The sequence below is a fragment of the Carlito syrichta genome, unplaced genomic scaffold (assembly GCF_000164805.1).
Source record: "Carlito syrichta isolate Samal-C Ts95f unplaced genomic scaffold, Tarsius_syrichta-2.0.1 Scaffold288075, whole genome shotgun sequence".
Classification (NCBI taxonomy): Eukaryota; Metazoa; Chordata; class Mammalia; order Primates; family Tarsiidae; genus Carlito; species Carlito syrichta.
The window spans coordinates 96,979-123,848 of NW_007232171.1; the positions used below are offsets into that span (position 1 = coordinate 96,979).

A 26,870-nucleotide genomic window follows, 5' to 3' on the forward strand; every position below is an offset into this window, starting at 1 on the left:
CTTCTCTTGTACATTTGTTTTTTAGTTTTGTGTGGTCTGGCCACTTTACAATCTTGAAACTCTCCGGCTTCCACCCACCTGGCCCCTCTCAGTTTCTCAAAACCATGCAGATCCCACAAAAGGGACAGCATTAACAAAAGACAGGAGATTTTACTTATTGTCTCCTAGTAAATGTCTCCTGAGCCTTTGGTTCTCATTTCTTCCTATTTTAGGAATTTTTCCTTGTATCAAACGCTGCTGTTGCATGCTCTTGCAGCGACATGTACCTCATCTGGAAGGATTGCTGGAGCCCAACAGGTCGAGGCTGCGGTGGCCGGGAGCGACCACTGCACTCCAAGTCTGGGCGACAGAGTGAGACTCCAACTCCAAAAAAAAAAAAATACTTGTCAACCCAGACATTCCACACATATTCACTTGTTTATCTCTACTTGCGTTGTCTATAATCTCAGGAAATTTCTGTGTCTATTTTTTTTTTAGTATTGTATCCCCTTGGCACTACAAAAAATATTTACCAAATGAATGCAAATAATTACTTACAACAATTAGAAAACTAGCCTTGACAAGTTCTCTTAAATAGAATTTCTTTTACAATATCAGTGTTTTGATTATGATTTTAATGATGACATTGGCCCTTGGAAAAAAGAATGACCCTATAATCAGATATTCCACAATGTTAATTTGATGGTCATTTTTTAACTTTTACACCTGAAATAAAGGCTATTGCTTTCTTGTCATTGTAACAGAAAGCAGAGTCTCTAATGTTGAATTATAGAATCTGTCACCCCAAGTAAATTGTAGTTGTTGAACTGATAGGATTGATGCCCTCCAACACTTAATTTTAGCATTGACCAATTTGCACATCAAGATTAGTGACTTCCTTATATATCAACGAAAGAGACCAAAAGAGCGATTATGTTGAGAACTCCATAGCACCTTCTCCTGTTCCTGATCTTTTCCTTCTCCCCATTGGTCCGTCCGCACATCTTGTTCTAAACTACTAAACCCAGCACAGAAATTAACACCTTGAAATTTGCTATGTCACTTCACATTACAACATTCGTTTTTCAGGTTATTAATGTTACCATTTATCCTTTCTTGGTGAGGGTGGGAGTGCTGGTGTCTTTGCTAAGTGGGCTGCATACAAAAAGATGAGTCATCCTGGGTGAGTTTCTGTCAGACCAAGTAATTGGCTGTTCATTCTGCCCATCCACTAGCAAATATGTGTAATGTCTCCTTCAATATTCTGAATAGGAATTTATAACATAACATAAATCATCCGATGTCTACATATAATAGGTAGAAATAAAGTAATATGTAATATATGATGCATTTAATTATATAAATGCCAGGGTATGATTGAGCTATAACATATAATGAAGTAGACAGATATTTATTTGTTCCTGTATTTGTAAGCACCTTAAATACAGTATCTAATAACAGCTTTGTCACCATTAATAAAATTCCCCAAATGATTAGCAGTTGGTAAAGTTGGCATATGATTTTCTTAGATACTCCAGGATGGCTTCATTCCTCAAAAGCTCTGTGTATATTAATGTATATATTAAAATATAGTATAGAATATTTAATTAAATATTAAGAAAATATATATTAAATAATAGTGTATGCTGAAATCCTGAAAAAATATTTTATGTGTGCGTGTTTTCTTTTTTAACTTAGTTTTGGTACATAATGAGCTACAAGGAGAATTGCTGGTTACCTATTACCCTTCTCTGCAAGGAAAATATAATTTTGGGGCAGCTAAAATATGCATAAAATTTTAATTATCATGTAAGAATTCAAGTGCTAACATTCTGTGAATAGTAGTTTAACACCAAACATATTATAAGTCACTTTAAGTACCACTCTTAAAAAAGAGCAGTAGATCATAAAGCCTGTGGTGTTTTAGGGAGGGGAAATATGGTATCCATCTGTGGCTATGAATGAAAATATTACTTGAATGGAAAGAAGAGAGAGAGGTTTGCTGTATTATGCCTATGCCAGATTCATATTTCCCTGAGAAATGCTGGCTACTGACCTATTTTAAATTACAGGCCTGTCTTCAATATGTACTGACCTGAAAAGAAGAGATTTTCAAGGTCTCCACTGCTTAAAAAGAGAGAGAGAGAAAGAGAGAAGAACCGAGATTGCTATTAGTGTTGTCCTTAAATTCTTTGTAAAGGTAAAACTGGAGAATAAGTCTTTATAAATAAAAAATATTTTTGGAATACTTTTATGTTGGTTTAATCCTAGCTTTGATCCTAACTTTTTTTTTCCCCACATGTTTTAGTTTTAAGTGTAAACCTGGCTAGATAGTGGAAACACTTGTTTGCTTCTCCTTTTATTACCGCTTCTTTTGATTTCTCAGGAGGTCTTCCCACAAAAGAACGTGAATTGCACATCCTTGTGTGTGGTATTGTATTGCTTATAAGTTTGCTGTCTGCCTCCACCAGCCACTGTTTTTACATACATTCTGTTCTTCTGTGATCTTTCTCTTGTTCCTCGCGTTAAGAATATTCACAAATCTTTTAACTTGGTAGAGTACAGAAAACGTTTCTTGCAATTCAACTGTTTAATAACTATTCAGCTCTTCTGGGAGGACAGTTTCTTCTGACACACATAGAGTAAACATTTCCCAGTAATTTTCCTTGATGGCAGGCAAGCATTAGGGAAATAGTGCAGTTGGCTAGCAACCCCAGTAAGTTTTGCCAACTTGATTCCATAAATGTTCACTAGACTGTCTTTAAATGCCATTATTCTGCTGATGTTATAGGAATGTACTTAGACTTTCAGGTTTGGCTTGTGTGGTCATATAAGGTAGAGGATTTTTAGTGGTAGCAAATGTAATTATTGTCATGCCTGCTAAAGGCCATAGTTACTTCTCAAGCTGCGTCCTAATTTGAAATTATGCATGAACAGTGAAAACATTTGATGGTTTTGACGTATTCAGTACGATAGGGTCATCAACCTTCCCTCCTTGTTGCTTATGATTGCAACAACTAAAATTTAACTAAGCAATAAATTAATTAAAGGAATAAATAGTCAACTTGCTTAATAAGGATGTAGAACTCCTATCATGTTTTCCTTCATTGAACTTATTTAGAAACTTGAGTGATTCCAGATGGTATTGCTTGCATATTTGGCTCTGAATTTCTCATTTTCTCACGTTTGCCAACATACAGTTTCGTGTTCAAGACTTTCAGGTCTCTGAAGAGCCCTTCAACCATTGGACATATAACTTTAGATTGCTGTTGCATATATGATCACCATTTTGCAAATTTTCTTCAGTCCTTGATGCTTAACAATACCAAAGTTATTTAAGAAGAAGGATCTGTTGGTTTATTGTGTGTGAGTCTTTGGACCATAAAAAGTATATCTCTTAAAAAGCTAGTTTTCCAGATTAGCGGAGGTCAACAAATAGTACATAGACCCCCCATAAACTTTTGAATATGCAGCATGAAAATACATCTTATATGGCTCTTTAATAATACAATAATATTTTCCCTTAAAAATACTGTGAAGTCTCCAGTCTAACACACAAAAGGCTATTTCATTCATAATGTAACTTATGTATAGATCTTTTACATATTCAAATAAGAGAACCTAACCATCAGATGTAAAATTTTTCACCAAAAAACATTTAACGTATACCTACTATGTGCCAAGCACTATTCTAGGTGTTGGTGTTATTAAAAAAGAAAGTAATATTCGCTTCTTTATAGAGCTTTGGATGAAATGTGGATGACAAATATGAAACCAAATAATTACAGTCTAATGTGATAAATGCTAGAATAGAGTTCTGTGGAAAGAGTTCTGTGGAAAGCTGCTGAAGAGGCAAGGGGATTTGATCCTAGGGAATCTGGGATAGTGGTTGTTGTATGGCAGCATTTGGGGTTGTTTTTAAATGTTGGCCAGTAATATGCTGGAGAGAAGAGACAAAAGGTGTTCACGACAGATGAAGCAGTATAACCAAAGGCATAGATATAGAAAACCATAATGAGTTTTGAGTGAGGAATTCTGTGTTGCTAGAGAGTAATGCTCAGGAGAATTGGAACTGGGTTAGTGAGGAGATGAGACTGGCAGGAGTGAAGTGGTGAGATTGCTCTGGGGTGTCAATGAGATTGAAATGGACAAATCTGGTTCTGAGACTTTTTTCAGGAATGGACTCAACAGGAAATGTTGCCTAACTGGGCGTGGGAGGGAGAAGACCATAAGCAGGCTTCTTTCTTAGGTGTTTGGACTGGAAAATCATAAACTGAGATTGAGTATTCAAAAGGATGAACAGATTTGGAGACATAATGGGACAAATGATCAATGGGCCATTTGGCTTTTTCTTTAAAGTTTTTATTTTGGAACCATTTAGATTCACAGGACATTGCAAAAGTAGTACACTGAGGTCTTGTGTAGCCTTTGTAGCCTTTGCTCAGTTTTCTCCAATAGTAGCATCTTATAAAAGTTGGAAATTTACCTTGGTATGATTTATGGATTTTTAAAAAGATTTCACCAGTTTCACGTGCACTCCTTTGTGTGTGTGTCTGTGTGTGTGTGTGTCTGTGTGTGTGTGTGTGTGTGTGTGTGTGTATGCATGTAGGCACATGTATGTGTATATAGTTATATATATTTTTATCACTTGTTGATTTGTACATTTATCACAAAATCGAGATAAAAAACTATCACACCACCACACAGATCCCTTTTGATATCTCTTTTTAGTTATTTCATCCCCTCTTTTTTCCTCATCCCTAACTCCGGCAGTCATTAATCTGTTTCCATCTCTATAATTCTGTCATTTTGAGACTGTAATATAAATTAAATCATATAGCATATAACTTATTGCTACTGGCTTTTCTCACTTGGTATAATTTGCTTAAGATCCATTCAAGTGTTAAGTATATCAGTAGTTCATTTCCTTTCATTGTTGAGTAGTAGTTCATGGTATGAATGTACCAAAATTTGTTTACACTTTCACACATTGAAGGACATTTGAATTGTTTTGAGTTTTGGACTGTTATGAATAAAATTGTTATAAACATTCACATACTTAAATTTTGTGTGTGCGGATTTAAGTATTTTTTCCTTTGGGATAAAGTCCCAGGAATGCAATTGCCGTATTATAAATTCAGTGTATACTTAGTGTTTTGAGATACTGACAAACTGTTTTCCAGAATGGTTGTATTGTTTTACATTCTCAGCACTGATATCACCTAGTAAACATGGTCAAAATGATGGGGTGATTGTGTTTAAGGAGAGAGACAACAACTAAGCATAGCTACCTTATTAAATTTGAAAGAACTCACAGAAGTTTGGCCAGGCTCAGTATTTTCACTTTGTATCCCTTAGAACACTAGTCCCTTGGGAGTGTTGCTATTGTGTTATCTGTCTCTGTCTGTCTGTCTCTCTCACATGCATATAAGCAAACATGTCTTGTGATCATTTAAGTATGAGGAATACTATCAAAAAAATTAAATCATCTTTTATTTTTTTACTTTTTATTTTAAGGATGCAGGGTGCAATTGAGGATTAGGTACATAAGTGGTCATTTTACAGGTAAAGTTTGGGCTTGCTCTTGGTCCTCAGTTCACCTGATTTGAGATTGTGTATTCTTATTGATATTATGTGCCTCCCCCCCGGCAGTGTCCTACAACTGCCAATCCCTTTCTTATAGTATTATGATAATAAATCATCTTTTCAATAACATAATTTCTAAAAGTGTTTAGCAACATGTGTCTTTAAAATAGATATAGTATTTAACAATTTCTAATAAGTCTCAGGAATCGAAATTAGTGTTCTTTGGAACACCATTTGAGGAACATTTGCTTAGCACAATTTATAAACTCAGGCAGCAGAAATGGATAATGGTCAATATAAATATCTACTTCTTTCCCTTCCCCTACCAAAAGAAATCTTCTCTCTGAAGAAGATTAATAATTTCCCTCAGGACTTACAATAGCAGAATTCAACTGCAGGAAGTATATAAGGTGGGGGGGAACCCAAAAACCTGGAATTATTTTTTGAAGGGCGGGCCCCTTATAGTACAGCCTTCCCTCACTAGAAGAGTGTTCTTAGAACCCATTGGCATCAGTGTACTAGCTAGCATTGTTGTGAGAGACTGTGTGTTCAGCTTCAGGGAATTTTATTTTTTTAGATTCTTTCAACCTATTTGGCTATTTCATGATGGGTGGTTTACATGAACATTGCATGGAAGTGAAATTTTCACCAAAAACAGCATGACCACCACACCCCACTCTCTCTATCCACCTAATTTCTCCCCAAGCAATTTTTTTTTTGACTCTCTGAATGAAAAAACTTCTCAAAGGGAAACATTTTACCAGTATTGACGAGGTGAAACAAAAAACAGCAGAAGCACTAGCAGGCATCAAAATTGACAAATTCAAAAACTATTTTGAGCAGTGAAAAGGGCATCTTAATAGGTATATTGCATCAGATGGTGAGCCTTTTGAAAATGAAGTTTAACATGTAAGAATATTTTTTATAAATAAATTCTGGGTTTTTATGTGTCTGGGGTATTTGAAATCAATTTATCAAAATCAGTGATGATAGCCAATGATGGCATCTGAATCTGTACTAACTGGTGGTTTGGTGAAGATAGTGCCAGAGTTTAGATATAATGAATCTTTGGTAACTGGTGCAAGCATCCAGGTTAACAGCAACTGGGGTGTATTTTATTTATAAGCATACCCAGAAAATCTTGAGAAAGGGATATTCTGGCAAAAATCTGCAGATGATCAAGGTAGAAGTAAGAAAGGGTGAAAGGAAGTAGCCAGAAGATAATTCTTGTAGTACTAAAGACTGAAACAACTTCAGCTTAAAAGGGACTTTACTCAATGTAAGTGAACAAGACTGGGGAAGGGAAGATCTGTTGGTTGAATGTTTGGAACCTGAAAATTATTAAATAGTATTCATTGATGTATAAGTATGTAGCCACTTTGCCCATATTTTTGGTCACAAGGAAGAATGAACCTATTTCAACAAATGATTTACATGCATGCCATATAAATCATAAAGAATCAGGTTCTCAGTACAGAAGAGGAAAGAGGGAAAATGTTACTTTTTTGTATATTTGGAAGAGATTTGGAATTGGCTCAAGAGTGGTCCTAGGACCAATAGCTGAAAATAGAGGGAATGCTTTGCTTAATATGAAGAAGCTTTTTTTGTGTGGGGACAGTATACTTCAAAGATGTCATGACCAATTTAGAGAGACAATCTTGTAACTAAAAATGCTCAAGTATGAGGGCAGTTAAGATAATTTAATCATCAGCTAGATAGGAAGATTTTACCAAATATTAGTTCTCAATGTCTGTTCTGTGGATACCCAGGATTCCTGAAAGTGTCTTTAAAAGGGTCTACAAGGTCAAAACCATTTTCATAACAACACTAAAATGTGAATTGCCCCTTTGATAGTGTAAACATCTGTAATGACTGCAAATCAATGGTAGATATCAGTGCTGAAGTCTCAGCATGAATCAAAGCAGGAACACCAGACTAAGTGATCATTGTAATTCCTCACCACATGCACTTGCAGGGGAAAATGTGGGTTTTCCTTAATGGAGCAATAAAAATTATAATTTTAAGAATTCTACTCTTGAGTATGTGTCTTTCTGTGTGACAAAGTAGGAAGTAAATATAATGTATTTCTGCTGCATAGCAGCAGTATAGTATAGTAGTTATTTTGATGAAAAGTACTTGTGTGATTCTTTAATTTGTGAATTGCACCCAGTTCTTTTAATTGAATGTCCTTTCCATTTGAAAGCCTGACTGACAAACTTTGGTCATTCATACTTTGGTGTTTGCTAGACATTTTCTTGAAAATGAACATAGTAGGCCAGTTACTTCAAGGAAAACAGCCCACAGTGTTTGCTTCCAGTGATAAAATTCAAACTCTGAAGTAACAATTAGAATTTTGGAGATTTCTGGCAAGATGGCAACGGGACAGGTCAGAATGTGAGAGTCTCTGCAAAAGCAAGTGTCCATAAAGACTCCCTGCATGAGTGGATGCCTGCCGGTGGGTCAGTGAAAGTCCATCTGAGGGGAGACTTGGGTGTATGCACCCAGGGCTTTCCTCTGGAGGTGACTGCAACCCCTCACTACCCAGAGATTAAAGCTGCCATCATGCAGGATCATCTGCTGCTCTTGGGACTCTCCTGAGAAAAGCCTGCCAAGTACAGCTGATTTTCATTATCTAGTGCCCAGCCCACACCATCACCTATAAGAGCAAAGGGGATGGAGTGCTGGAGCCCCAGAACTGTGGAGAGAGAAGATCAGGAGAACTGGAAAGGATCTCCACCACCAGTGAGGAAATGCCAACTGGAGCCATTTTCTCTGTCCTGGGCCAGGCAGAGACCTGCATTGCCCTGCTCAGTTCTACCCAGCCTCCAACTTGAAACCTAGAGGTAATTTCATGAGTCCAGATCTGATCCACCCTCCTTCCACAGTAGGCATGGGGCACCAGACCCACCCTGAGAGCAACCCTAACAGCCTGTGCTGAGAACAGAGGGGAGGAACTGGAGAGCAGAGCTGAAAGGAAGTTGGACTTATAAGAACAATCTCAGAGAGAGTTTTTTTGTTGTTTGTTTGCTTGTTTTCTGTTTGTTTATTTTTAGTTTTTTTTCTTCTTTCTTTTTTTTTCCTCTCTCTGTTTTTGATTACTTTTTTATACTTATTTTTTTCTGTTATTTTATTACTTTTTTTTAGACTTCCTGTTTGTGTACTGGTATTTTTGAAGGAGAGTACATCATCAGTAGGGGGATTTTTGTCGGTTTCTGTATTTGTATGATTGTGTATATGTTTTAGTTTTTTAAAAATCTTTTCTGTCTTTGTGTCTCTTTTCATTTGTTAGTTGGTATACCTGTCTGTTTCCCCCTCTTCTTTTTCTCTCTCTCCACCTTCCTCTTGTCTGACTCCTTCCTTTTCCCATTCTTTTCCTTTTTCTTACCTCATTTTGCTTTCAGGGAGCGAACCTATATACTTACTGCATGGACAGATTGTAAGGCAGTAGGAAGCAGGTTCCAGGGGCCCACACACCTGTCAGTGGATACTGGGATCTGCAGATTGTTTCTGAATCACAGCTCCTCCCTCAATTAAATCTCAAAACTGGGAAAAAAACTACAGACCCCCCCACCCACAATCTAGCTTCAGAATTGAACAAAGTCAGAGGATCCACAGAAGAAACAATAGTAGATTGAGCAAACAAAAGTAAAAGCTACCCCCCACCCCATCCCTGATTAGCAGAATCAAAGAAGAGGGGGAAAAGGAAGGAGGAAAATCTACATAAATGAAGAAAAACCAAAAGAAGAATATGAGTCTCACACAGACCCCTGGAAGGCCAGCCACTGAGAATACAGACTCCAGAACTCAAACAATGAAGAACCCCCAGAATGACAGGTCTCAAACCACAAACTCAGATACACAACATTAACAGAGAGAATAAATAGAATAGAGGATAGACAAGAAGAAAGTGGAGGGAGAGACGAAGAGGAAAGAATGAAGGAATTGATAACTGAGATAACAGCAATAAAGAATACAGTGAATAAAATAAACAACAAACTGATAAGCATGGAAAGCACAACTAGCCAAGCAGAAGAAAGAATCTCAGAGCTTGAGGACCAAAATAAGGAACTAACCAAACTGTCAAAAACATAGAAAAGAAGCTTAAAAAGACAGAGCAAAAACCTTCAAGAGATGAGCGATTATTTCAAGAGGCTGAACCTAAGATGAATTGGACTTCCTAGGGCAAAAATAAAGACAGATACCACCCTGGAATAAGCATTCATGAAATTATACAAGAAAACTTCCCTCATCTTATCATAAGTGACATGACCATTCAAACACAAGAGATTCGGAGAATGCCTGCAAGACGACAAATGAGTAGACCAACTCCTAGACACATAGTAATTTGCTTAAACAAAGTAGGTATAAGAGAAAAAATCCTAAAGACAGCAAGAGGAAAAGGTCAGAATACCTACAGGGGAAGACCAATTAGAATAGCAGCAGACTTATCCACAGAAATGGTTCAGGCAAGGAAAGCTTGGAGCCCAATCTTCAAAGTTCTCAACCAAGAATTACCTGCCCAGCTAAACTAAGCATCATCAGTGATGGAGAATTAGAATCCTCCTCAGACATTCAATCCCTGAAAGCTTACACTGCCTCCAGACCAGTTCTACAAGAAACACTTAAGAAAGTATTAAACACAGAAGAAAGGAAAAAAGAACTACAAAGCCCTTCACAAGAATACAGGAAAAAGATTGAAAAGACACATAAATCTATCCAAAAATCAAAAGAAAGAAAACAAACAACAACAATGACAAACTCTATAAAAACCTCATGGCCGGGATCGGTGGCTCAGCCTATAATTCCACGCCTTTGGGAGGCTTAGGTGAGTGGATTGCCTGAGCCTGCGGGTTCAAGACCTGCCTGGACAGCGAGACCTCATCGCTACAATAAATCAAAAAATCAGCCGGGTGTGGTAGCGTGCGCCTGTAATTCCGGTTACTCAGAAGGCTGAGGCAGAAGGATCACCGGAGCCCAGCAGGTCGAGGCTGCGTTGGCCAGGAGCGGACACTGCACTCCAGTCTGGGCGACAGAGTGAGACTCCAACTCAAAATAAATAAATAAATAAATAAGAACCTCACGACAGGGATAAACTCTCACATTTCAATAATTAACCTTAATGTGAATGGACTAAATGCACCACGAAAAAGACATAGAATGACAAAATGGATGAAATATGATGAGGCGACACTATATTGTCTCCAGGTGACTCATCTCACCAGAAAGGACATTCATAAACTCAAAGTAAGAGGATGGGAAACAAATTTTCAGGCTAACAGAACACAAAAGAAAGAAGGAGTTGCAATCTTAATAACAGACAAAATACCCTTTAAGCTATCAAAAATTTAAAAGTATATGGAAGGTCACTACATAATGATAAGAGATTCAATCCATCAACAAGAAATATCCATCCTAAACATATATGCACCCAACATAGGAGCACCAACTTTCATAAAGCAGCCTCTAGGTAAACTTAAAAAAGATATTAACTCTAACACTATCTTAGCTGGGGACTTAAATATCCCACTCATGATCCTAAACAAATCATCAAGAAAAAAAAATCAACAAGGAGATCCAGAACCTCAATGTGACACTTGACCAAATGAACTTAATTGATACCTACAGAACACTCCACCCAACAGTCACAGAATATACATTCTACTCGTCACCACATGGAACATACTCTAAGATTGACCACATCATCGGCCATAAATCAAGCATAAACAAATTTCACAAGATTGAAATCCTGCCATGCACCTTCTCAGACCACAGTAGAATGGAAATAAATATCAACACCAACAAAGTCCCCCCAAAACCCACAAAGACATGGACACTAAACAGCATGATGCTAAGCAACTCCTGGGTCAGCATGGAAATCAAAAGAGAAGTTGAAAGATACCTGGAAACAAATGAATATGAAGGAACATCTTACCAAAACCTCTGGGATGCCATGAAATCAGCACTAAGAGTGGAATTCATCTCTCTTTGAAAACACATGAAAAAAATGGAAAGATCACAAGTTAACAGCCTAACAAATCACCTAAAAAGTTGGAAAAGCAAGACCATCAAAACCCTAACTTCAGCAGAAGAATCCAGATCACCAAAATAAAAGCCCAAATTCGGGACATAGAAGACAAAAAAGATAATTTTTAAAAATCAATGAAACAAAAGGGCAGTTCTTTGAAAGGATAAACAAGATTGATAGTCCCCTAGCTAGACTGACCAAGAAAAAGAGAGAAAAAGCCCAAATAAACACAATCAGAAATGCAAAAGATCAAGTCATAACTGACCCCAAAGAAATAAAAAAGATTATCAGAGGCTACTATGTGCACTTGTATGGAAGCAAACTTGAAAACTTATAGGATGTGGAGGACTTTCTGACATCACACAACTTCCCCAAGTTGAAACAAGAAGAAATTGAAACCCTAATCAACCAGTAACAATCCAAGAAATTGACTATGTCATAAGAAAACTACCCACAAAAATAAAAGCCCTGGACAAGATGTCATTCCAGCAGAAGTTTGCAAAACATACAAGGAGAAACTGATACCAATCCTACTGAAAGTATTCAGGCAACTAAGAAAGATGAAACTCTCCCCAAAACATTTTACGAAGCTAACATCACATTGATACCTAAACTGCTAAAGATCCAGCAATATCCTTGATGAACATAGATGCTAAAATTCTCAACAAGATCCTAGGAAATCGATTTCCCATCAACACATCTCAAAAATCATGCATTACAACCAAGTAGGCTTCATCTCCAGGATGTAGGGCTGGTTCAACATTTGTAAGACCATAAACATAATTAAATACCTCAACAGATGTAAAAACAAAAACCACATGATTATATCATTAGATACAGAAAAAACTTTTGATAAAATCTAGCACCCCTTCTTGATAAAAACCCTTGGACATCTAGGCATAGATGGAACATACCTCAAAATAGTAAGAGCCATCTACGAGAAACCCACAGCCAGCATACTGCTAAACAGACAGAAATTGGAACCATTTCCCCTGAAAACCTGAACCAGACAAGGATGCCCACTCTCACCCCTCCTTTTCAACATAGTTTTAGAAGTACTAGCTAGAAAAATCAGACAAGAGAAAGAGATCAGGGGTATTCGAATGGGAAAAGAGGAATTCAAGTTATCCCTCTTTGCAGACAACATGATTTTATACCTCAAAAACCCAAGGGAATCTGTCAAAAACCTCTTTGCACTGATAAAGGACTTTGGCAATGTCTCAGGGTATAAAATCAATGTGCAAAAGTAAGCCGCATCTATACACCTACAATAAACAGAAACCCAAATAAAAACCCAATCCCATTCACAATAGCCAGAAAAAAAATCAAATACCTCGGCATCTTCCTATCCAGAGACATGAAAGACCTTTATAATGAAAACTACAAAACATTGCTCAAAGAAATCAAAGATGATACAAACAAATGGAAAAACATTCCATGCTCATAGATTGTAAGAATCAACATTGTTAAGGTATCTAGTCTACATAAGGCAATCTATAGATTTAACGCAATACCCATTAAATTACCAGCAGCATTCTTCTCAGACCTGGAAAAGACAATACAGAAATTCATATGGAAACATAAATGACTACGATTCGTCAAAACAATTCTCAGCAAAGAAATACAAAGCAGGAGGTATATGCTCCCAGACTTTAAACTTTATTATAAAGCTATACTAATTAAAACACCCTAGTATTGGTACAAGAACAGGCATATAGACCAATGGAACAGGATGGAGATTCCAGAAGTGAAACCTCAGCCAACTCTTCTTTGACAAAGCCTCCACCACCAACCACTGGGGAGAGGAGAACTTATTCAGTAAATGGTGCTGGGAAAATTAGCTGACCATATGCAGAAGATTAAAATAAGATCCCTACCTGTCACCATTCACAAAAATCAACTCTAAATGGATCAAAGACCTAAAGGTAAAAGCTCAAACTATAAGAACCTTAGAAAATGCAGAAGACACCCTTATGGAAATTTGAACAGGCAACCAATTCCTGATCAAAACCCCAAGTGCCCATGCCATAAGAGATAAGGTAGACAAGTGGGACCTTATCAAACTGACAAGCTTCTGCAAAGCAAAACAAACCATGAAGAGAGCAGAGAGACAGCCCACAGACTGGGAAAAAATATTGACCAACTGTATGTCTGACAATGGCCTAATGTTTAGTATCTACAAGGAACTCAAATGTGCCAGAAAAAGAAAACAAAAACAGCTCCATTACAAAGTGGGTAAAATATATTAATAGATCTCAAAAGAAGACATATGAGCAGCCAACAGATACATGAAAAAATGTTCAGCCTCACTAGTCATCAAAGAAATGCAAATTAAAACTACACTGAGATACCACCTAACTCCAGTCAGGATGGCTATCATCAATAACTCATAAAACTACAGATGCTGGAGAGGATGTGACGAAAAGGGAACACTTCTACATTGTTGGTGGGAGTGTAAACTAGTACAGCCTCTGGGGAAGATAGTGTGATGATTCCTAAAAGTTCTAAAAATTGACCTTCCATATGACCCCGCAATGCCCCTACTGAGAATATACCCAGAAGAACTCAAATCACTCTATAAAAAAGATACCTGCTCACTTATGTTTATCACAGCATTGTTCACAGTTCCAAGAAGATGGAACCAAACATGCTGCCCATCAAAAGAGGACTGGATTTAAAAAACGTGGTACATATACATGATGGAATATTATGCAACCATAAAGAACAAAATTATGAACTTCACAGCAACCTGGATGAACTTAGAGTCTATAATACTGAGTGATCTTTCACAGAAACAAAGAACTGAGTACCACATGTTCTCACTCATAAGCAGACCTTGAACAGTTATCATAATACTATAAGAAAGGGATCGGCAGTAGTGGGGAACTGCCGGGAGGGGAGTAGGTTAGCAGGATTGGCCATAGTGGGAATCTGCTTGGGGGGGGGCACACCCCATCAACAAGGTTACCTGCATTATAAGCCTTTGTATATCTAACACTGAACTGTACCCCACATCTTTAAAATAAAAAAATTAAAATAAAAAAGAATTTTGGAAATCTTATATCTGTTATGAGCTTAACAGTTTCCCTGTACTTAAAGACATTTTCTGATGAGATTCAGGTGATATTTTAAAAGAATTGATTTTATTTTTAATACTCTAAAATGACATGTGTCAGTATTTGGAAGCTGTTTGTAACTCACTGAATCAATGTTTTCCAAATGACCATTCCAATCACAAGATAGAACAAGAAATTTTTATTTAACATAGTACAAAAGCTAATTGGTCTGGTTTTAGATTCCACATTGCATCTAAGTTAATGCAGTGCCAAAGAAGAATATCCACTATTATCTTAAAAAGCTACTAAAATGCTACTCATTTTTTCAATTATCTCTGTAAAGTTGGATTCTCTTTCTATACTTTATCCAAAGCCACAAATCACAGCAGATTGAATGCAAAAGCAGATTCAGATTCGAGCTACTAAGCCAGATAGTAAACAGAATTGCAAAAATGGAAAATATTGTCACATGTCTAATTTAAAATAAAAAGTGTAATCAAATATTTTATTTATATTAACATATAGTGGGATTTTATTGTTATTTCAAATGAATTAATCAATATTTTAAACATTTCTTGGTTTAATGTCTAAATATCAATAGACAGACTCCTATTACTCAAATTATGATGGGGTCACGTCCTTACCAACTCATTGTATGTTGAAAATATCATTAAGTCCAAAATACATTTAACACACCTAGCCTGCCAAGCACCATAGCTTACATCAGCTGACAGTTGGACAAAATCACCTAACACAAAACTTATTTTATTATAAAGTTAGTATGAAGAATTTTGAATCAAAATCTGAAGTATGGTTTCTTCTGTAAGCCTATCACATTCCCACCATCCTAAAGTTGAAAATTATAAATTGAACTGTGTTAAATTGGAGGTCATCTGTAATCTACAAAAGCTAAAACTCTTTGGCATCTTATGTACTTTTTGGAAGAGCAAAGGGTCATGAGCCTAAAATGTTTGAGAACTGCTGTAGTAGGTGGTCTTGTGTTTCTTTCCAACCCTGAGATTTTTATGATTCTGTGATACTGTACTAATCTAGTGCTTGCCGAAAGTATCCAAATGAAGAAAGTTCTCTGTTCCTTGTCAGGAGTGCCAACCCTCAGGCTTTCGTTTGACAGACAGATGATTTAGAGACGAGAAATAGATTTGCCTTTGTCCTCATAGAGTTTTTAGACTCTGTAAGAAATATATTAAGCAGAGATTCACACAAATAAGTGTAAAATTATAATGACAATTAGGGCTAGAGAGGAAAAGTAGCTGCAAAATGGTCTTTTATCAGAAAAGGATTCCCCCATGAAGGGATGATTAAACATGTAATAAAGAAGAGCTTTCCAGGGTAGGCACAGTGGTTTGCTCCTGTAATCCCAGCAAGTTGGGAGACCAAGGTGGAAGGATCATTTGAGCCCAAGAGTTTGAGAACAGCCTAGGCAACAAAGTAAGACTCTGTCTTTACAGAAATTAAAAAATAAAAAATAAAAAAATTAGCCAGGCATAGTGGCGCATGCCTGTAGTCCCAACTACACCAGAGCCTGAGGCGAGAGGATCCCTTAAGTCCAGGATTTGAGACTGCAATGAGCTATGTTCGGGATACTGCACTCCAGCCTGGGAGACAGAGCAAGATCCTGTCTCAATACATGAACAATGAATAAATGAATGAGTGAATGCTTTCCAGACCTAGGAAGCCACATGTGGTAGGGCACGGTGATAGAAGGGAGAAAGCTGCCAGGCCATGTCACCCTGAGAGAAGGATTGTGCAGGCATCTGGAAAAGAGTGAAGCTAAGCCATGAGAGCCTTGGTGAGCCATGTGGGCATCGCAGTGTTTATCCTTTGCAAAATATTTAGGAGATACCGTTCTCTTTTTTTTTGTGCACATGCCATAACTTCTAGGAACCGATTCTTTATCTTCATTATACCTCAGGTTCTCTTAATGCTAACTTGATTTCGCCTCCTGATTTTCAACCATCCCCAGGACCTCCCTTCTCTTCGTGTTCCTCAGCTTGCTCATCACTGTTGAATTTTAGTCCCCTTGCTTGGCTTCTTCCCATCGTTTGCATGCCTGATGCACTGGGTTTTTTAAGATCTTTTCACTCTTAACTCTCCATCTTCACCCTGAACATCCTCACTTATGGGAGATGACTTCACATACAAATTTAATCACAAAGTCAAGATCATCCACATGAAAAAATCTTTCTACAATTTTTATTTTTTAAATCAAAATCTTCTGTTCTTGTTCTTTCCTTTCATCTTTTCTTTCATTCCTAAGAATACACGTGTCTCTTTTTCTGCATTATCTATCAATGACCTCTTCTCTCAGATCTCTATTGACTCACCTTTCTCCTCCTGCTCGTTCCTTGATATGTGAGTCCTCTGTAGAATCTGCCCTTGGCAAGCTTCTGTCTTTCCTCGATAGCTTCATCCTCAAGGTTCTCTCTATTTCTGATTTAAGGATAACTGGTTCCCTATCATCTGTCTTTTGCACTAGCAGTTCCCTGGAACTATTTGTAGATTCCACATGTTCTGAGTTCTTTCAAGCCTCACTATCATGCTACTGTTACTTAGTACCAGTAAGTAAAGGAGCTTCCATCCCAATGTTTTATTCATTTGTCTGTCTCCTGGATGGACTTCCTTAAGGCAGAAGCTGGATCTCGCTAGCTTTTGCTTTACTCCTTACCATAACAGTGAGTGATAGGGGCGAGCCATAATCTTTTGCTGAATATACAAACCCCAAGTGTGTCTTCCATTCCCACCACCTTACAGATATCTCCAACTGGACATTTCAACTGGATAATTTTTCATTTGCTATTGATTTATATACTATTCTAGTGAAGTTTTATTTTTTACTTTGCCAAAGCACTGTTAAATTGAAAAGGAAAGGGAGTTATCTGAATATTGGCATTTGCCAATTATGATCTTTAAAACATAAAAACCATGTTATATTGTAAGTAATAGTCTGGGTCTTGAGCTAGCCCACAAATGACTATTTTGAATCTTGCATTTAAAAAAAATGAAAACAAAACTGTAGTTATTCTACTCTCTAATTGTGGAAAGTCTTTACTTAAATTATGAATATTCACTATATGTCTGCAATTTGTTGAAGAGTATACAGACTCTGAGGGGATTTAAAGATGAGTCGAGAGCTTTAGAGCTTTCTTTAAGATGATGACTATTTCAAAAAATTGTGGATTCAGGTGTGCCACTATCATTTGTTGTTGCTGTTGTTGTTGCTTATTGACCACTGCTGTTGATATAGAAAGTAAAGAGACATCTTTTCTGAAGTAATTGACTGAAAGGGAAAAATGAAGGGGATTAAGAGTATGTTTGCAATGACTCTCCCATATATACACATGAGTATATACACACACAAACGCACACATACAGGGTCGAGCCTCATTATTTACAAGTTCATCCAGTCATTAAGATGAATTTGTGACCCCAAAATCAATACCCTTGGGGCTTTTGTGATTATTCACAGACATGGCACTGAGTGGCAAAAAATTTGAGTCTCCCAATGTGCACATTCCTAGCTAAAGTCAAACAAAACAACGCTCAGCCTTCTCGTTTTAGCTCTCATGTAGTCACGTGTCCTTTTTGCAGTCTATTTAATGCCATGTTTTTTGCATTGTTGTGCTTCTGTTAGTGATTTTCCTGTCTGAAAGAAGACTATGATGTACCTCATAGGGAAAATCTGTATGTTAGACAAGTTTTGTTGAGGCATGAGTTATGAAGCTACTGAACATAAGCTGAGTGTTAATCAATCAATATTATATATTAAATGAGGTGTCTTTAAACATAAAACAATGTTATGTATTGATCAGTGAAAATAGGGTAAATCTAGAGGTTTACCAAGAAAACTGTATTTATATAAGGAGTACAGTATTTGCTAATTTAATGTTTAGTCCATGAATAATGAGAATCGACTCTGTGTGTATATACAAGTGTGTGTGTGTGTGTGTGTGTGTGTGTGTGTGTGTGTGTGTGTGTGTACATAAGTATGTGTGTATTTGAGAGTGAGAGGGCCAGAGATCACCTAAGATGGGATTAATTAAGCGTCAAAGAGAAAAAGAAAAAGAATAGAAGAGATAGCATCATACCTTCATAGTTGTGGGGAAAAAGAAGAAAGGAGTTTGTGTGGCATAAAGTACAGTCCTTTCTACTTGCCATAAAGCTTACTGTCAGCCCAGGGCAACTTTGTTTCTTTCTACAGTGAGCAGAAATGGTCTAATAGAGTACAGGGTATACGTGCTGAAAAGTTTGAGGAATGACTCTAGTACTCTAGCGAGTCAGTTTGTTCTGAAGACATTGAGGAGTTATATCTTTCTTTTATATCTTTAATTATTACTCTGATTTATCATGGCCATCTTTTTTCTCTTATAACTGCCTTTTGAGTTATTTTTTTTTAAGTCCAGAGATATTTATTATGTCCATAGAGTGGGTTTCTAGTCACTCAACCCTTGGTTGAATTCATTCAACATCTAGGTTGGATCTATATCAAGATATATGAAGTCCAAAAAACAAAATCAAACTAACAGACATTATTACCTCTTAGCAATCTGGCTTTTTTTTTTTCCTTCTGGTAACGTTTTGGGTACAGAATGAGGTTGAGCTTAGAGATAGGAGACTAACCAACTGCACTGGTAGAAGCTTTTGTTTGTTTTAAAAGAATAGAGAGATTGTAGAGACTGAACAATCTTTAATGTGCTATACTTTGGTGTGGACCTGGGTATCTTAAAACAAACCTTGCCTTATCTGTATTCTTAGCTTCAATATTATTTTGAATATTACCCTTGTCTCTCATTTGCAGAAAGATGAGCATTGTCATTTTTTAAAATTTTCATTTTTTTAAAAATTTATTTTGTTTTAAAGATGTAGGGTACAATCCAGTATACAAGTTGTCATTGTACAAGTAAAATTTGGGCTTCCCTTTTGTACCCGCTTTGCCTGGTTTGAGATCAGGTACCCTTATTAATGTTATGTCCATTCCCCACCACATTTCCCTCCCCTGTCAGTTTCTGGCTACTGCCAATCCCTTTCTTATTGTATTATGGTAAATGTTCACGTTCTGCTTATTAGTGAGAACATGTGGTACTCAGTTCTTTGTTTCTGTGATAAATCACTAAGTATTATAGATTCTAAATCTATCTAAGTTGCTGCAAAGTTCATAATTTTGTTCTTTATGGCTGTATAATATTCCATCATGTATATATACCATATTTTTTAATCCAGTCCCATTTTGATGGGCAGAACAGTTGGCTCCATGTTTTGGCTATTGTAAATAGTGCTGCAATAAATATGCGTACGCAACTATTTTTTTTTTGTAGAGTGATTTAAGTGCCTTTGGGTATATTCCCAGAAGGGGTATTACTGGGTCATATGATCAATTTTTAGTTCTTTTGGAAATCACCACACAGTTTTCCATAGAGGTTGAACTAGTTTGCATTCCTACCAGCAGTTTAGAAGTGTTCCCTTTTCTCCTCATTCTCACCAGCATCTGTTGTTTTTTGTTTTATTAATGATGGCCATTCTTACTAGAGTTAGAAGCTTCTGCAAAGCACAAGAAGCTAAGAGAGCAGGGAGATGGCCCACAGAATAGGAAAAAAATATATTTGCCACCTACATATCTGACAAAGACCTAACACCCAGATCTACATGGAACTCAAACATGCCGAAAGGGAAAAAACAAACAGCCCTATTAAGAAATGAGCAAAAGACATTAATAGACACTTCTCAAAAGAAGACATATGAGCAGCCAACAGACACATGAAAAAATGCTCAGCCTCACTAATCATCAGAGAAATGCAAATCAAAACCATATTGTTATTTTTAAAAGTCCATCTTGTAATGTGGCTTTAAGTGAATTCTGGTTGTGTTTATAAGGTTGACTCTTATAGGTGTCTGATAAATAAATGAGGTGGTGTTTATCTCCTAAAATTCTAGAGCAGGGCTACAATAAGCTTAGGGGTAGAGGGAGCAGGGGAAAGTAAGATTACTGTGCAGCTGAAATTCTAGAAGATTCTGAATTTTTGGAGTAGCTTGGGATATTTGCATTAAATTATACCTCTTTTTTTCTTTGCATCCTTTTGATGCATCACAATCCAAAAACAAAATTTATGAAACTGTCAGAGGATCAACTTTTCTCTTTGGTATTCTGTCATTACTCCTTCTTCCGAATCTTCTTTTGAGGTAGCAAGTCTTTGTCAGTTAATCCCATCAATGGGAAAATAATCAGTAAATAGCAGAACTTAGCTTTATTTACATGATGTCTATCAGCTTTCTAGAAATCTATCAGGTTGTATCTTCTACAGTATTTATGTCTTGGCTGAGCTGCTTTTCTGTTTCAACAAAAAATAGTACTGAAGGAATTTTAAATTCTGAGGACTGGACTTAAAAGTCATGATATGGTGGTCTACTCATACTTCTTAATGCATTTAGAAAATGTAGCAGTTTGACTCTTTAAAAAATCTTTGTGAATTGTAAAATAAAGACAGGACAACAAATTAAAATAATCCAAATGCTATATAAAAAGGCATAGATTTGTGCTTACCATCTTCTACCTTATATTAAAAGTGCAGAGGATCTTTTCCTATAAAGAAACAAATTTAAAATAATAAATATTTAGTTTGAAATTATTAGGGTGAAAGAAGACACTTAAGAAGAAAAGTAACCTAGAACTATTTTTGCATGAAAAAGAAAATGCAGCAAAAGGATGAAAACCTTTTACTTTTGTTCCATGGCTTAATAATTTAATTGTACTTTTCTTTTCCCAGAATACAAAAAAGCAGTAAACAGTGATGGCAATAGTTAAATAAGTACTTTTTTAAAAGAAGTTAAAACTTTAAGATCAAATTACTACCAAATTTCACTTGACTGGTTTCTGAATAGGAAATGCTACTTTAAATTGAAATTCTTGTACTCTAGAGAGTATTATAAATAGACAAAATAACAGAGGAAAACTTTATTGTTTTAAAGCATGCTTGAATGAGTAAATATTTTGCAGATCACTAATAGTCAATAAGATTATTCAGAAGATTTAGAGATGATCTGGTTTGCATTAAACATATTTATACTTTAAAATGCCTCATGAATTAAGTCAAGCTTTACTGCATACAGATGCTAAGAAATATGAAAATATAGAGAGTTTTGTTGCAGTAAGATCATTAGATTTATCAAGATAATTAGACCATTTATCTAATGGATTCATTTCCTAGAGTTTTGAAGAACTGCGTGTCCTTTGTTTTTCTAGAGAGCACAGTCAGACGAACTGGAAAAAATTGAAAAGCATGGCCGGTCTTCCAAAGACAAAGAGAATGCCAAGTCCTTGGACAAACCTGAACAGTAAGCATGCCTTAGAACCGTGTAGAGGGCATCCAGGTTACAGGTGGGCTCTTTCTGTTTGGAAAATGCAAATACAGTATTACAGTACATACTGTTTATAAATTAGATGAGGATAAACATCTGTTAGTGTGAGTTCTATTTTTCATCTTAACTTGGCTTTATTTCCTTAGGTTCCTTTATGAACTGTCACTAATCCCCAACTTTTCAGAACGAGTCTTTTGCATCCTGTTCCAATCCACGTTTTCAGAAAGCATTTGCTCAATTCGTCGCAAACTGGAATCACTACAGAAATTGTGTGAGGTGGGTTCTAGTCCAAAGAGAGCTGAACTTGAGTTCTGACATTTAATTGTGTGTATCATGTTCATATTTCAGAAAAGTGTTCCTTTATTTACTCTAAGTACTCATTAAATCTGAAGGATAGCAGTCCCACAGAAGGGAACATTTTATGATGGGACTTCAAGATCAAAGCAAGCGTTCAGATTGGTGCATGGGGTTCAGGACCACATTGCTAGAGTGTGACCAGTGTGTGCAGGCTGCCGGAGACTCCTCTGCCCTCTGCTTTTGCCAAAACAAAAATCTTCACTTTTCATGGTCTTCTCAGACATCAGACTTCCAAATGAATGCAATTTGAAGACATTTTATTTACTTTCCTGAATTTTTTGCAAGGGCATCTCAACAAATGTTAATGATTATTCCAACCAAGTAGTTTAGGAACAACTATATGAGTCAACAGAAGATAAATATTCTTCCCAAAACAAAGAATAAATGCTTGGCAGAAATAGCCAGTATTAAAATTTAAAACAATCTGTCAAAAATCAATAGTACCATTCTTTCTGGTCATTTTAAAATGGAGAAAGATGTTATTATAGGCTCACATTTTCAGAAGAAGTGACATGCAAATTCAAGTTAAAAGCAGTGTTTTGAAAGAAGTATGAACTTTTGGGGGTTAAATCTAAATTTGGAAATCCCTGTAACTGCTTTTTGGTTTCTATAACTGATGCCAAAAATCTGCATTGTTCTAGACATGGACACAATTAAGACAATAGCCGTGATATTGTTATAGTTCTCATAGTACAGCGTTATTTGTTTTCCTTGCAATTGTAAAATAGAAATGGCCTAGATTGGCATCTCTCAGCTTGCAAAGGCATACCTGAATGCTCATTGGTGATGCAGCATTTTAAAGTTAACTTTGGAGGAACTGATTTTAAAATATACTTAATAACGAGGAATTATAAAGTTTGGTCATGACCCAAAACTATTAATATAATATAAATAACTGGCACAGACTTTGAGTGATTCAAACAAAACCTTGACTTGAGAAAAATTGTGGGTTTTTTTTGTTGTTGTTGTTCTATTTTACAGACACTAAGAAATGGCCCTGGTGTTATGCAGGTTTTAGGTTTGGTTCTTGCCTTTGGCAACTACATGAATGGTGGAAATAAGACTCGGGGACAGGCAGATGGCTTTGGGTTAGACATTCTTCCAAAGCTGAAAGATGTCAAAAGCAGTGTAAGTATTTTGTAAGAATGAATATAGGCACATTGTGGGTTGGATGGTTTGCTAAATAATAAGTTTACCTGTCAAACAGTTGTAATAAATATCTCTTTATGTTCCAAGATTTTAAAAAAATCATATACTATTTTTGTACCAAGAAAGGACTATGTGTTATTTAATTTTGGAAAACAATAGTGCATAGCACTGCATAGATGTTCAATGAAAGAATGAATTTATATATATATATATTTATAAATTGATATATAAATGATGATATATATATGCCTATCTCTATCATCATTTCACTATAAAAGTACACACACATGCATACACAGTCATTGACTAATGATGACTTATGATGGCTCAATCTACAATTTTTTGACTTTACAATGACATAAAAGCAAAACAAGTACCATTATGAACATTCTGTTTTTTTTTTTACCTTCAGTATAATACTCAATATATTACATGAGATATTCAACACTTTATCATAAAACAGGCTTTGTGTTAGATGATTTTGCCCAACTGTAGGCTAATGTAAATATCCTGAGTCAAATAAGGTAAATATGCTAAACTTTGATGTTCAGTCTGTTAGTTTATTAAATGTATTTTTTACTTAAGAGGTATTCAATTTGGGATGAGTTTATCAAGATGTAAACTCACTGTAAGTAAAGAAGCAACTGTATATGAAGGAATAAACAAATTTAGAAATTGCTGATTGAGACCAGGCACGGTGGCTCACGCCTATAATTCCAACACTTTGAAAGGCCAAGTTTGGGAGGATTGCTTGAGCCCAGGAGTTGGAGACCAGTCTGGGCAACATAATGATTCCTCATCTCTACAAAACAGTCTAATACTTAGTGTAGTCCCAGGTACTTGGGAGGATGAGACAGAAGGATCACTTGAGACCAGGAAGTCGAGGCTGCAGTGAGCTGGAATCATGCCACTGCACTCCAGCCTAGGTGAGAGAGTCTGACTTGGAAAAATATATATATTTATATCGACTGACAGAACAAAATAAGTATTTTTCTTATGAGGGAGATTATTTCATTATCCAGGAAGGACAATCCTGTAATATTTTCATTTCTACTAGTCAATCATTAAACTTAATATTTTTTTTAAAAGTCTGTAATGTCCTCCATCATACTGTTCTCCGTGTTAATTATTTTATCGGAGAAACAGAACTTTTTTATTTTCTAAGTTTACCATCTCAGATTTGAGTCTGTGACTCTGTCATGCGAACCTCATATTTCTACTGGCACTCTCACAATCTCTTAGTTACTAATTTCAAACAAACCTGACTGTAGAAATAGAACCAAAAAATAATTAGATCTGCAAAAGAGCTTAGACATTCCCATGCACACAACTATCAGAAAGCAATGATATGTAGAAGAGCAAGATCATTATATTTTATTTACAGACTATTTCACTCATTTTTGTCTTGTTTCCAAAACACGGGCCCATTTGCCTCCACTGCTTAGCATGGCAAAGAAGAAAATAAGAGATGTCTTGTATAATTCAAAGAAGATAGTAAGCTCTTAGATCACTAAAGGAGAAATATTTTGCAGACATGTTAAAGATGAAGTAAATCATTAATTGCTTTATATTAATATATTGTAATTATTTGTTAGATGTAGGATTAAAAATTACTCACTTTAGGAAACATTATTCACTAACTCACAAATATCTGATCTAGTTCAGAACATAAACTTTTTTTTTCTTGTGATTTTTATGGTTGTTTGTTCAAATCCTGTTAATATTTGTATTATATACATTTTCATAGAAACCTCCAATATATAGACCTGATCAATTATATGTGTTGAAAAAAGATGGTAAGCTCTTGAATAGTTATTAACAACTGCTTGTTAGATTGAAACAAATAAGTTTGCAAATATCATTGAACTATAAATAGCATCAATATAATTTTTAACTTATAAAATGGGCCAGAAATAGATTCCATCAATCATATATGAATACAAGATTATTTGTGGGGATCTTTAAAATATAAGTTTATATATCTTATTCAAACCTCCATTAAGTTGCTTTTCATTCATTTCAATAATTCAAGAGTAATCTAAAATAAAAATTAAATATTGAATTAAGGAGTAAGATTTTTAAGAATAATTTTATTTGCATCCTTAGAAGAGTTATGCAGACTTCCTGAATTGGTTACTCCTCAGTACTATTTGTAGACTTCAGTACTATCTGTAGACAGAACTCTTACTTTGATCACTCAGAATTTTCTCTCAGCATTCCTATCAGAAGACCTTTAATGAGTGTTTTGTTAATTGAGCCAGGTACTGCTAACCACTTCATTGATTTACAAGTTAGGAGAAAGGAAGTTAATTTGCTTAAATATTTTACAAGCAAATCCTGTCTAATGAGGGATGTCTCTAATAGATATATTGCTATCTCATGTCAAACCTGATTATGAAGGAGTTTTGCTCTTTTTAATAGAAGAAAAATCATGGTTATATCAAACATTCGAGAGCAAGTAGTTTGTATCATAGAGTTTGTTTTAAAAGTAAAATATGTTTGATCTCTCAAATTCAGATTATCAACTACTAATTTGTAGCAATACAAAAAAAGTTTATTTAAAAGTTAATTAAAGTTAAAGTTAATGCCTCCAAATGTGCCAGAAAAGAGGTGAAAAACTATTATTTAAAGTCTGTTCAGTATGAAACTATTTTACATTTTTTTCTGTAGAGCTATACACATTGTCTTATTTATAGCTGCATGAGTATTAATTTCTCAATCTCAGTTCCTGATAAAAGATTATAATATGCATTTTTAAAGCTCCCGGCCACTCAAACTGATACTTAACTTTTTGATTTCCCTAGTCTATATGCTAAGGAACTGCAATTAAATTAAACTTAGTGTTAGAGTGCTACCTACTAGTCTAGCTACTTATAAATGCTAGCAATTTTTATTTTATTTATTTTTATAGTGTTTTTTGTTTTGTTTTGTTTTCTAAAGAGAGACATTGCAGTGGCACAATCCTAGCTCATTGTAACCTGGAGCTTCTTGGATCAAGTGATCCTCAAATCTTAGCCTCCAAGTAGCTGGGACTACAGGGGCACACCATCATGCCTGGCTATATTTGTATGTGTGTGTGGAGACTCGGTCTCATGTTGTTGCTCAGGCTGATCGTGAACTCCTGGACTCAAGCAGTCCTTTTACCTCGGCCGTGAGTCTCTGTACTTGGCCAAGGTAGTAGTTTGAAAACATAATAATAATCATAGAAAAATTCGTAATAAAAATATAAAAGTTAATGGACTAAATTTCTGATTGAGGAGGGTAAAAATAGGAAAGCACAGTTGCCTTCAACAACTGTGCTTAGATTGGAACATGAGAGGAGAAATTTTTCATGCCATTTAACTTCT

At 35.8% G+C, this 26,870-nt stretch overlaps 1 protein-coding gene across 1 annotated transcript in view; it reads left to right on the forward strand.

Annotated features, from left to right (window-relative positions):
- The window catches only part of LOC103255377 (formin-2-like), a gene marked incomplete at its 3' end in the record, with an annotated part of 160,241 nt that overhangs the window by 51,651 nt on the left and 81,720 nt on the right, over window positions 1-26,870 (forward strand). Inside the window, exons 3-5 of the mRNA XM_008053331.1 lie at window positions 21,902-21,993; window positions 22,164-22,293; window positions 23,356-23,502. Coding sequence (XP_008051522.1) covers window positions 21,902-21,993; window positions 22,164-22,293; window positions 23,356-23,502 — 369 coding nt within the window. The remainder of the gene's footprint in view (window positions 1-21,901; window positions 21,994-22,163; window positions 22,294-23,355; window positions 23,503-26,870) is intronic.